At 38.0% G+C, this 13146-nt stretch overlaps 1 protein-coding gene across 28 annotated transcripts in view; it reads right to left on the bottom strand.

Moving 5' to 3' along the window:
- The window catches only part of EPB41L3 (erythrocyte membrane protein band 4.1 like 3), a 241908-nt gene that overhangs the window by 33322 nt on the left and 195440 nt on the right, over positions 1 to 13146 (bottom strand). For all 28 annotated transcript variants that reach the window (XM_073212845.1, XM_073212849.1, XM_073212852.1 and 25 more), the window contains exons 6-9: positions 9517 to 9592; positions 7228 to 7446; positions 6776 to 6863; positions 1878 to 2030 (exon numbers count right to left, since the gene is read on the bottom strand). In XM_073212845.1, the coding sequence (XP_073068946.1) occupies positions 1878 to 2030; positions 6776 to 6863; positions 7228 to 7446; positions 9517 to 9592 (536 nt within the window). The remainder of the gene's footprint in view (positions 1 to 1877; positions 2031 to 6775; positions 6864 to 7227; positions 7447 to 9516; positions 9593 to 13146) is intronic.

The raw sequence follows: 13146 nt of genomic DNA, 5'->3' as shown, positions 1-13146 counted from the left end.
ACAACTGTCTCCTGATGCATTTCTCCAACCTTCCCCTCTGGCCCTTCACAACACTTTGTCCATCCCATGTATGTGGAATATTACTGCATGTGTATCCGGACATTGTAATTCTAAGCACATGAGTGTTTGTTTCCCTGCTAAACAGAAAGTCCCTTAAGGACAGGAACAAGGTCATATTGATCTTTCTGTTTCAATGCCCAATATGGTATTTGCCAATGAAAAGATGTTCATTTAAGAAATGTTTAATAAGTTAAATATATATTGGTTATAAGTTTAATAGTAGTCTTTAGGAAATATGAAAAAAATAATTTCAGGTATATACATGAAAAGCTTACAGATTATTTCAGTCCTCATATATATTTACATTAAACATGGTTGCTGGCTTTATAGTCTCATTTTAAAAAATTTTTCACATTGAGATATAATTGACATATAACATTACATTAGTTCCAGGTGTTAGGACCTAATGATTTGTTGTCTGTATATATATATATTGTAAAATGATCAACACAATAAGTCTAGTTAATATTCATTACCACACATAATCACATTTTTTCTTCTGCTGAAAACTTTTAAGATCTCTACTCTCTTAGCTGACGGTGCCTGCCGTCGAAGTTGAACAGTCTGAAGGGGAGGTGTGGAGCTGAATAAATGTACAACTCACTCTGAGAGGACACCCAGTCAAGCCGGAACGTAACATATAGCCTTTATTCTCCTCTTTTCATACAAACTCAGAAGGGGCAAGTTAACCAGAGATCAAGAAACATGTGCTTGAGTGTTGACATACTTTTTTACAAAACAAGCAGACTCTGTCCTCAGGATAGAGTCTATCTCAGCACACTCAGACTCAACATCTAGGACTTGTTATTATTCTTAGCAAACTCCCTTATCCCTGACCGTTCTTTCACCCCAGTCTCTCAGCTGTCCTCTCTCAGTTCCCTTCAGGTTTCAGCCATCCCCAACACTTAGCAAATTTCAGATATAAAGTACAGTAACTACTGTAGCAATGCTGTACATTATAGCCCATGTAGTCTTATTTTTTAACTGCATTTTCTACCAGTGGAAAGCTGATCTTGAAGATAGGAGATAATTCTATATTGTGCCAGAAAATGTTCAGAGATGAATGAGCTGCAATTGTAGAGCTTTGATACCTTCATTATATTAACCACACTAATTAGAAACTGGATGTATTTATTAGTTACCTATTAAGCAGATAATAGCAGATATTTATTACTTATTGTGTACAAACCACTAAGGAGGATATAAGCTGATCATGGGTGCTTTTGCCAAAGGAGCAAGGATTGGTTAACAACTTTGATTCTTTCATTAGTTTCTCTGATTAAACATTTAAAAAGGCAGAAATATGTTAAGCTGTGAAACATTTACATAACTGATACTCAGTATCCCTTGTTTTGTTCTTCCTTGTACCGTGATGTGCATTTATGTCTAAGCTATTCATTTGAGGGTGCCATCACATCAGAGTTAGATGACAAAAAGAGAGGGTGGGAAGACAGAACAACAGGACAGACAGGAAAAATCTATTTTTTCTTCATAAAGAGGTTCAGCAGCTCAGAGTTTCTTTTATACCATAGCATGAAACATAGAAAACATTATTCATGAATCTTGATTTTACATTAAAATATGTAAATATAAAACCCTTTCAATGTATGTAGTGGGAAAAAATTATGGCAAAACAACAAAGAAGAGAATATTTTATTTATGAGTGTTTATTGGACAAACCACAATAAATTCTCTTGGGCATTTAGACATAACTCACCATGTCAATGTGATGTTCAGAGCTTGAGAGCAGGTAATTTATTTTATTTGCTATCTGGCACCTTTTTTCCCAAAGTACATACAAATTTGTGTCCACTTACCTCTCCCGGCCGGATCTTAATGTAGAAGTTGTTCCGTTTGTATGAAATTTTTAGAACCTTGGGCCAGGCAAATCTGTTTATTCGCAGTCGGTCACGGTATATCAACAGACCACTTGCACAAACTCCTAACATAATTTCTACTCCTTCAGAATCCTGGAAAATATCATCAAGAGACGACAGATCAGTCTTTCACTTACTTCCACTTACAGCTGGCTACAGTATTTGAGCATCCATGGCAAAACCTCTAATTAACTACCCGTAGTTCTAATTTAAATATGAAAAATACTGCAGCCATTTTTAAAACATTATCATGAATAATAGCATTTTAATGAAGCTATTTATCAGTACGGAGATTGATTAGAGTACAATCTGCTCACCCAGGTATCTTAGACGTACTATGTAAATACTGCACACAGAGAAGGCCAACCAGATGAAGGTGTGTTAATAACAATATAATAATAGCTACAGTTCCCATTATTGAAGGCCAGGCACTACTCTAACCACTTTACAAATATTAACTCTTATAATCTTCACTATGCTATTTTGAGATGGTTGCTATTGTTATTCCCATTTACAGATAAGGAAATGGCATGGAAAGATTAAATGTCTATCTCATTTGAATATGGGCAGCCTGGATCTAGAGGCATAAGTTTTAACTAACATGGATACTAACATAGAGGCCCTGTCCTTTTCCTATGAATGCTTTGGGGTTTGTTTCTTTAAAAAGAGCTTCAATCTTTTCTATATACACTACTGTCAGAGTAAAATTTAAACAAAGAATTTTTTTTAAAGTATGTGTGTACTTCCCCAACACACCCAGAACATACACACACTGGCCAGTGGTCATGGTATTTAACAATTTGGTTCACATACATAAGCATAGATACATTTATATATGTGTACGCTTTTTTTTTAAACAACAGTGGGATCATGCTGTATTTGTGACTTGCTGGTGTTTCCTCTTTAGGTTATTTCCTAGGGTTGCCTGATGAGAGGTCTCAGAGGATGTCAGAGATGCTTTACGAAGCTCAGGAGACAAACTGTGTATGCTCTATGACCCCTAAATGTTGCATTTGGATGAAATCAGGGTAAAGTGAACATCAGTGGCCTTGGTGGGTAAGAACAGAGGACAGAGGCAGACTGTGTGTGTGGCACCGTCTCCACCCCCTCGTCTCACTGGCTGTTGAAAGCAGGGGGCACACGGGCAAAGCAGAAGTCTTCTGTCACATTAATTGGCAGGGCTTTCCTGGGTTTGAGTCACTCTGAGCACCAGCAGAGAGGGGAGGGGCAAAGGGAAGAATACAGACAGGAGATTCTGGCTCATCTCCATTGTTGGCATTCGCTGCCCACGTCCTGCCAGTGCATGGTACACAATGAACATCTCCAAAATCAAAAATAAATATTTTTGTTCCATCTCTGGGAAAAGTAAATTTACAAATACAATCTAATTGGTTTAAAAATGGAACATTTTTACCTTGGAAACATATCATTCCATTAGACAGGAAATTATGGAAGTGGAAATACTTGATGGCGGGATATTACAACGTGATAAGACTTGAGGAGAACTCACAGACCAGAAACTGCCTACCATTTATCCATGGCTTCCATTTGAAAGAGCAGTTTAAAGAGCTGTGAACCGAGGCTGACAAGGAGCTGGCCTTATTGATTCTTTAGAACTCACAGGATTGCGCTGAGGTGACCACCTCATGTCATGAGCAGAAATGCAGGCACAAGGGAGGACCATTGGGATAACTGCTCTTTAAAGCGCTTTCTTTTTGAGAAATACACAGCATAAGATTAGGAAGCATGCCTCTGACCTACAGAGAAAAAGGGCAGTAAGCCCCTTTTCATTATTATTATCTATTTTAAAATCACCCATTAGTGCCTTTGAATCATAAGAAAACAGAATGCCTGAATGGGGAAGGTCAGGAAGGCCCCCGGACGCCCCCACTTCTCCTTGTCCCCTCCAGCACACAGTTCTCTGTCCACACATCATTCTGGTACCGCTGCACACTGCAAGCAAACGGTGCTGCGTAACTCTCCTCCTCCTCTGACCCGAGACTGTAAGCAGGCTCAGAGCAGGGGCGCGGTTTCACTTTTGTAACCATGGGGCCCCCACGTAATGCCTACCTGTGCCTTCTAGCAGGTATTAAGTCATTACATGTTGAAAGACAAATGAAGAACGAAAATGTTAGGAATAAGTGGGGCTTTCAGTTGGATGCATGTTTCCATTTCATTAATCCATAACAACAAAACAATAATACTTTTGATATCAACTTTTCTGCACTGCTTGCAGTATGGATAAATCTTTTGTATTGAAAGCTGTAATAGCAGTCTTTCTTGGGGACAGGTGTGTTTCCCTAACAATAAATATACTTAATGCCCCTTTAGCAGGGAGCAGTGTCAATCCATCATAACTAAAATACACGAGTGTGTTGTTCTCTTCTTGTAAACTTTGTCCCTGTGCAGACTTTGCTGTTTTCTATCACTTGGTCTGTGGGATATCCAACATGGGTTCATTTCTACATTTCAGAAACTCATATGAAAGAAATGACTCTCACAGAGCCTATTCAGACTGAGATGAAATGATGAACAAGCAGAGACAGTTTCCCTATAAAAAAACATTTAAAATGTCCAAAACAGGGTATTTACCCATCTAATATGGGTATGTTATATTCTTTACACAGAGCTGTGGAGTCCAAGATAACAATTCAGAATTTTGAAATAGATCCTAAAACTCAGGGCCTTTCATTACCATCAACAGAAGAGAAGCATCTCACTTATAACCAGAAATTAGCTCTGATTTAATTCAGTAAATTTCCTTCTTGAAGTGATGGAGTATGGCTGCCTGAGAAAATGGAGCCCATAACTGAGTCATTTGTTATACTTAATATTCAGATGAAATCCTATAACAGGCTACATTTGCCTTTCCTTAATTCTCTTTCTTTTTCAACTGACATAATTTCAAGTCATATTATTGAATGGAAAGCCAGCTATTTTAATTCAGTAGCTATATAGTGATGTGAAGTGATTTTATATTTACTGGTAGGAACACTGATAAATCCTGAGTTGCACTTTCCCAAATGTGTGCCCTCGTCTTTCATTTACTTATTTTTCCTGGGCAATAAGTGAATCATCGTGTGTACTGTAACTTGAAAATAGCTTTTGATTCCCTTAAATTTCCAGGTTATCTTCATTTCCTTCTTGTTTCCTTGTCTTTTAGCCATCTAGGGAAAAACTCTAAGAACAATCTCAGTGTGTATCCTTATTTTATTTTCGACACCTCATCCTATCTTATACCTGGCATAAAATATAAAACACATTGTCATCTGAGTGAAAAATAAGTAAAGAAATATAAGAATGAGTTATAAATACAGCTGCACCTGCTGTGGCACTACACACAAACATGGAAGAGCTTGGCACTCGCTGTTCAGCACCTCTCTAGCAGAAGCCCCAGCTCCCTCTCGGAGATGTTGCTAGTGTTCAGGCCTTGGAAGGGCCCTCCCTGCATGATGCACAAAATGACCCACAGACATAACCAATTAAACCTACATTTGTTTGATTGATGGCTCTATTTTCTTGTCCAAATTCTCTGTGGATGAGTCTGCTCCCCACATGCCCACCAGGGAGCAGCCCCGCTTGCAGTATCAACAGAACCTATAGATCACAGACTCCCTTCCATGGGTCCTTAGGATTGTTGAAATATTTGCTAGAACAGAGCCAGCTGACACTCTCTTCATTTCCTGGACCCAAACTTGACTGTGTAAGATACTCGCTTGCCTGGAAACCTATTAACTGCATGTTTTTGTGAGTCACAGACTGTGAAATTGGTGACCACTCTGTCTATCAAAAGTAAAGACACGTCCTTATACAGGAGTGATGTTATCTTGTTTGCCCAAATCAGCAGAAACTGCCCCTGAACTTCAAACACTGATAATGCTGCTCAAGTATCAGAAGCCATCTCTCAGATCCTAACAAATTTCATATGTTTTAATCATAAGAGCTTTTAGACAAGCTCACCTGTACTTCTGCAGTACTGTTATTCGTGACTGTTTACATAATAGAGCAGTAGCTTACACACTCATTCTCTCACTGCTGAACAATACCGAGATTCTGGAAAAAGTACAACATGGAGTAAAATCTGCTCTTTGCAACTCACCACCTTAATTTACCTTCTGACCAATTCCAATTTCTTTCTTCCCAAGACTATAGGCAAGATACAGCTTCCACATTTCACCAATCACCCGTCAACTAGGCAATCTTTAGCTTAGGTGGTTACTTTCAGTTAAGTTCAAATGACAATCTTATTTCTGATTATTTGTCAGAGTCCCTATGCTTTAGAGAGAGAGTTATTTAAATTTATTCTGAATTTCCTTAGTGCTGAGTAGGCATCCTGAACTGGGGCATAAAGAATACTGGGCACACAACAGATACGACAATTGGGTCTTGGCAATAGGCCAAGTTTAGACAGGCAGACAGGCAGGAACAGGACAGTCCAAGGATGGGCATATTTAGGGGAAAGGCAGATACAGTCTGGCAGAAGCAGAGGGCACATGTGTGCGCAAACTGGCAGATACAGTGGTGACAGGGAAGGTGGATGAAATAGCTTATGTGTAGATTAATGTCTAATTCAATCCACAGGCAATCAGAGGCTTTGCCTACTGTGGGCTTTCAGGAGGCTGGGGCCATTAGCAATGTGAGTTTGAGCCATGTAGAGCAAACCTGTCAGCAAAACACCAGAGAGCTAATCAGTGAACTGGTTTTAAAGGCAAACACAGATTTGATACCCAAAGTTTTCCATTATACTAACTAAAGTAAAAAATCACCAGCTTAAGAGGAATACCAATACCCAATTACATAAAATTAAATAGCAAGTTTGGGGTTTAAAAAATGCATACCTTGGCATGATGTAAATCTACCCCATACATGGAAAGTTTTTTGGCATTTTCCAAGAAATGCATCTCTGCTTCTGCTGGCGTCATTCCTCTGATAAGCAAAAAAGAAAATGTTACACTGCTGCTTTTTGTTTACGTGGCAGGGCTATAATATTTCCTCATTAGCTCCCCTGTCCTAACAAGTAAGCCGCAACAGAGGCACCACTAGATCAGTGTTCTGAGGTGGGTAGTGGTGGACAGAATAATAAGAAAAATGGCTTGTAAAGAAAACATGGAAAATAGGTGTCCTGAGTGAGGGTATAACTACCCCAGAATCATACCAAGTACAGAATCTTACTGCTGATGTCCCACCCCTAACACTCTGACATCAGTCCTGGGAGAACAATATAGAGGAAGTGACACTCACCACCCAGAAACAACTTAAATGGGCTGCTCTCAGGGTTTCTGTCACAAACCTGTGGCTCTTGTGCAGCTCAATCACTTTATCTTCCAGTTCTTTCGTGTGGTTTGGTGCGAAGCGGAACTCGCTAATGTAATCATTCCCACATTCGTCCGGGTCATAGTCTCCAAGCTCTGACTGGACAGTGTAGGAGCCCAAGAGGGCGAGTGTGACAAAGGAGCAGGGCAGCCTTCCAGACACGATGTCATCTCGCAACTGTAAGCAGAGGTAGTACCTTCCAGGAGACACAGGACAAAGCAAAAGGCAACATGAGGACATGTGAACAGGAACCCACTCGGTACAAACTGTGCCATAAGCAATTTCTCGCTGATGAATAATCTCATTATGACAAATGTTCTGGAAACTATATTTTGATCTAGATATAAGGGGGAAATTCTTGGTGACAAAATACAGTATTTAAACATATCTGGAGGCAAGTTAAAGTTCACAATGAAATGGATTTATTAATAAAGCATATAGTAAAAAAGACCTAGAGACTTATTCCTCTAACATCTTTTAAAATAACATTTAAAGCCAAATGAATAGTCCCAATGCACCCCTTGGAGTCTCTAGTTGGGAGAATTATAATATAAGAACAGTGCTCTTAAATACAATGACTAGTCCCAACTAGACTTAAGGAAGTCTTCTTGGTCTCTGGGTGAAAGGTGCTGCCACATGACCAAGACAAACGTAAGGTAACCCAACAGCTATGCCATCAGACTCTGCTGTCCATTTCTTGCATTCCTGAGGAGACAGTCTCTTTATAATAGGACTCATTTCTCCTGCTTCAAGTTCTCATTTCTGTAATTCAAATAGCTTCCTAGAATCCAACTGATACGAAGATTAGCTTTGAAAAAGAATTACTACTTTAAAGATCTGAGAATCTCATCACTATAAGTAAACAATTTTACATTGGTGGAAAACATTTCCCATACAAATTTCCAAGATATCATGCAAATAACTCCATTAATAGCTGATTTATCTTCCCTGTTATTTTGCTTTAATATTTATAGATATAATACTAACTGCAAGACTCCAAGGTAAGTGTTAACATTAATGGATTTTAATAATACCCCTCACGACCCAGCAAATGGGTTTATTAATAAAATACATCTTATGCCTTTCATGTAAGAAGTGAGCTGTTATTAATCTTTTGAAGCTGAGGGCTATGATAAAGTCTTAAGGTTTCCTTTAAATATAATTTTCAACTAATGATAAAACTATAAACTCCATGTAATTCAGATACAACTTCTATACATCGCATAGGCTCTACAAACATAACAGACAGACAGGAAAGAACCATGCACTAAATTTCAAATCCAGGTACAAAGAGGTTCTATAACCATAAATGAACCACAATTAAATAGTTCCTCAATATTACTGAAACGTATCTTTAAATAAGAAATTACACTTTTCTTTGATTTAATGCAATATTGAAAAAATCCTCTGGAACTAGTTTTTATCCTTCTCCTAATATTGATGAAATTATTTTTAATCATAGCAAGTGATTGAAGCTTTCTGAGTAATTTTCCTTTTCTGAAAAGCCCTCCATGAAGGATGTGAGGATTACACAGAAAATTCAGCAGATACCACACAATATTGCTCTGACTATAAACTTACTACCAAACCGACTGAGCATTGAGGGTTCCAAAGTGGAACCGCAGAAGCCTAGAAGGATACCTGGCAAGTCCAGGATAACTTCCTAAAGGGATCCCTTCCACATTTGAAGCTCAATCATCATGCTGGGACATTTTTGTTAGATTCCTTTCTTAATGCCTTCTCGCCTGAAAACAAATTGATCATTTTCCTTGTATACACAGTGCATGGGAAGTAAAATTTTAAAGTATGTGTTTATGTGTATGTGTATCTATGTGTATGTATGTATATGTGATTCTTTAAGAACATCTGTCATGTATCAGCTGGGTTATATGAAAGGCATAAGCATCCAAGGTTTTACTCTAAGTTTTAAAGTGGGAGGGCTAGGAATTGCTGCTTTATCATGAAAGGCTGAATCCTTTCCAGTTTGGCTGTGGTGGGTGGATGGCAGTATTTAAATTCCCCATGTTTTCCCCCCAGGGTCAGGCAGAGGGAAATATCCACTTAGCACCCAAGATTCAACTGTGAACAGATAGGATCTGGCAAAATCTCTGCATCAGATGTTTGCTCTCTGTCAGCTGCCTGTTGTTTGCCATTTCAGCATGGATGACTGTAAGGTTACCAGTGAGCACACTCTTCTCCAGAGCATTTAAGAGAGGTTACAGCTCTCCCAATATACCTGCCTTTTTCATAGCCAACTTTCAAATACCTGGTGATATCCTCAGATAGCTGCGCAGGGTCTGGCGGGTAAAATTTCACATTAAATGAAAAGTGCCAAGCGCCACCTGCAGAGATGAGAGGGAAAATTAGAATAAAACCTTAGAAAATCCCTTTATACTTACAATTCTAATTGGTAGCCAGAACTGCCTTAACTCCAAGTACTAGCACCTAGGCAACTTTTGATCATTAATGGAAAACAGGGTAGTGTCTGTTAAATGAAACCCACAGATTAAGTCAGAAAGTTCATCTAGTTTCTAATCTTCTCCTGAATCAAATCCATTATTGGTGCTTCTAACCAGAAAGGAAATTGACTAAACTTCTTCCCTTTCTCAGGAAGGAAGGTAAGCTTTTGGAAGAGGGAGAAAAAAGCGAACAATACAGATAATCCTCAATCAGACAAATCTGGAATTGGCTGGATCTATTGCTATGAAGTCTGGATAGCTCACATACCAACATTACAGACATAATCCCATTTCCTTTGTCCTTTCTGCTTTGTTATTACAGGTCAAATCCCATGATAACACATGGCAAGGGACTGTTCAAGATACTTTCATTTTATGGGAAAGGTTTGTTGTAGTGAATATTTAAGAAGTGAGATGCTCCATGGGCTGCTGAAAAATCTTCTTACTTAGGGAAATTTTTGATTATAGAGATACTTGCATGTCCTTTGCATTATCAAATTCCAGCCTTGACACTTGAATGTATTTACTCTGCATTACCAAACACCTCCTTCTTAGCCAGGCCTGGACTGATCCTCTTCACACATTGCTGTTCTGTATCCTGTGATAACTACATATGGTGTCTCTAGCATCAAATAAAGTCAGCGAGATGTCAGCTCACAGGCCCTAACTCTATGTATTGTCCACACATACACTCGAAACATTATTAAGCCTTACTAAGCTCTTTCTTGTATTAACAGTATCTCTAATTGTATACAGTTGATTTTAAACATGAAAAAAAAACACCTTGGCTTCCTTTCCACTTCTTTTCTATTTACTCCCTTTCTCTCTGTGATTGCTCCTTGAACTTCTATTCATTGCGGTCCTTTCTTCCAGCCTTTCAACGCATCAGTTCATTTAAGTCTGGGTATTCTTCACGGGCACACTGCTTATATCTGTTTCTTTCACCCACTAACCACGCTAAAGGTGGCACAGTGCGGACCCCGCCTGTATTCTGAATGTGCTACTAAAAGATCCCCCTCTGGCCCCCTACAGGGAGTCTTTCATCTGCACCAGGAGAGGAGTCATGGTCTGCCTTTCGCAGTGATTCTGTGAGCCCACACTCCAGCACTTAGGTTTCAAGTACTCTCCTAAGACTTCTCACCCTTAAATGACTTCTGGAAACTACAGTTTATTCGTGAGCCCTTCCCAAACATTCAGAAGAGAGAGACAATACCATATGTACTTCTAGAAACTTTCTTTGCGCTATTTTCTTGCATAGGTGACAAATACTTAGCTGCATAGGTTATCTGTATTTGTTACAAATGGCATAGGTCCTTTTATTCTTTCTAGTTTATTCCTGACACTACCATTCATATCACACTATAAGTGTCACATGGTAGAGACACTACTCTCGCTTCTTATAAAGGAGTTGGCATAGGACCAGGTATTTTTGGGTGCTGACTACTATTTCTAAGCTACTCAGAAAAATATTACTGCAACATTGGCTATAAGAATTATAAGCCACATTATACCTGTCAATCAAATTTATTTCTAGTGATTATTTTACTCACTATTCTCAAAAAAGTCCTGCTATTCTAAAAACACTCTGATATGTTTGTGCTTTTCTATTGATTCCTATTCACTTTCTGCTAAAATGGATCCCTTCAACGCTTGCCAAGAGTGAGAGCTGGCTTTTCCCCAAGCAAGTGGAATGAAAACTAACGAACTGGTTATGGGAAATGGATTTATTGCTCTTTTGTAATTCTTATCCACTTCAAAGAGTGCTTCAAATCTAATGAACAGTTTAGCAATGTAATTAAACAATCTCATAATAAATTCAGGACACAGCTTTAAGTTGGAAATTAAGAAGTAATACAGTTCTAAGAAAGACAGTTCATTGCAAAAAATCTTTCCAAGAAAATGAGTTTCAAACTATAGTGGCTTAAAAAGCATCGAGGTGCTTTGCAAAAAATGCCAATTCCTAGGCTCCACTCAAACATTTTTATTTCAGATATTTGGAATATGGCCTAGGAACCTGTGGTTTTAATAATGCCCCTAGCAGTTCTAATATAACTGGGCTTGCAGATCACACTTTGAAAATCGTGAATCATAAGGAATCTACTTTCCTAAGGTTAAAAGTCTAACTATAAGGTTTTGCAGACATTCCCGTTTTTGAAACAGTGGGAAGTTTAAGGAGACTATAATCTACACCTCAATCAAGAAAAAAAAAAATCCAGTAAGATGAGACATAAAACTTGAAATTAATGAGAGGCAGATTAAAGCTCAAATACACATCACCATAAAGAATTTGGTAGAAACAAATCAAATGGGAGGATATTACACAGTGAATGTGCTTCAGAGCCTGTATCTGCTCAGATGATGGTCCTGGGCAGAAACAGGAAATGAAACAGTTTGGAATTATATAGATTATTCACATTTATGGTAAAAGCAAGAGCTACAGAAAGGGATTAAAAATAAAAATTAAAAAAATTCCTCCTTCTCAACCCCTTATAGTGTAGTAAAACTTCTGGAGGTATTTGCTATTAATATCTTTTGTGCTCTTCCAAAATTTTACATGCACCAATATATGTGTAACTTTTAAAAAATAAATGTGACTTGTTTGTCTCACTGATGAAAGCCAAGACTGTACTGTACCTCTCACTCTAACAGCTGTCTAGTGTTTCAAGGTATGGCTATCCCATGATGGCTTTAAACAGTTCTTTATAAGTAGAAATTTAAATTGCTTCTAGTTTTCAGCTATTGCAAATATTATAATAAATTTCCATATATGTACACTATGCACATTTCCCTCTTATATACATATGCTGGATAAATTTCTACAAGTAAAATTAGGGATTGAATAATAAGCACTTTTTAAGTTTTAATAAATACTGACAAAGTTTTCTCTTCAGGGCTGTAGCAATTCATACTTTTATCAATTGTGCACATAGTTGCCAGTGCCGTGTATTATAAAACTTTTTAAGTCTTTGCTAATCGGAATAGGTAAAAAATGATGTTGCGTTTTAACTTGCATTTAATTGTTAGAATGAGGTAGCAATCTGGCTAATACTTACTAGCTACTTGTATTTCAATTTTGTGAGTTGCTCATGCAATTGTTTTGTCTATTAGGAAATACGCGTTTCTTAACTTACCTTTCAGGGACTAAGAAAAGGAGTTATCACCAGAGAGTAAACTTCAATCTGACTTGTAATTCCACTTCTGAACTATTAAATCACTATTACTTTTAGTTTGACTTTTATACTTTGTGGCAGTTGGGCTTAATATAACATTAAAAATTAAGTTTGGAACTTTTAAATGGTTAACTGCCAACTGGAGTGTCACTTGATTAAATCATATTTCACATTCTTTGGGCAGGCAGGGGAAGAGGCCAAAAGTCATGGTCATTTTGTTCATGAGTTAAGATTATTAAAAGTGAGTCTCTGAGCTACACCAACCTG

This window comes from Manis javanica, chromosome 9, assembly GCF_040802235.1.
Source record: "Manis javanica isolate MJ-LG chromosome 9, MJ_LKY, whole genome shotgun sequence".
Classification (NCBI taxonomy): domain Eukaryota; kingdom Metazoa; phylum Chordata; class Mammalia; order Pholidota; family Manidae; genus Manis; species Manis javanica.
Note: the sequence above shows the minus strand (reverse complement) of the source record. Positions and strands in the feature narration are given on the sequence as shown.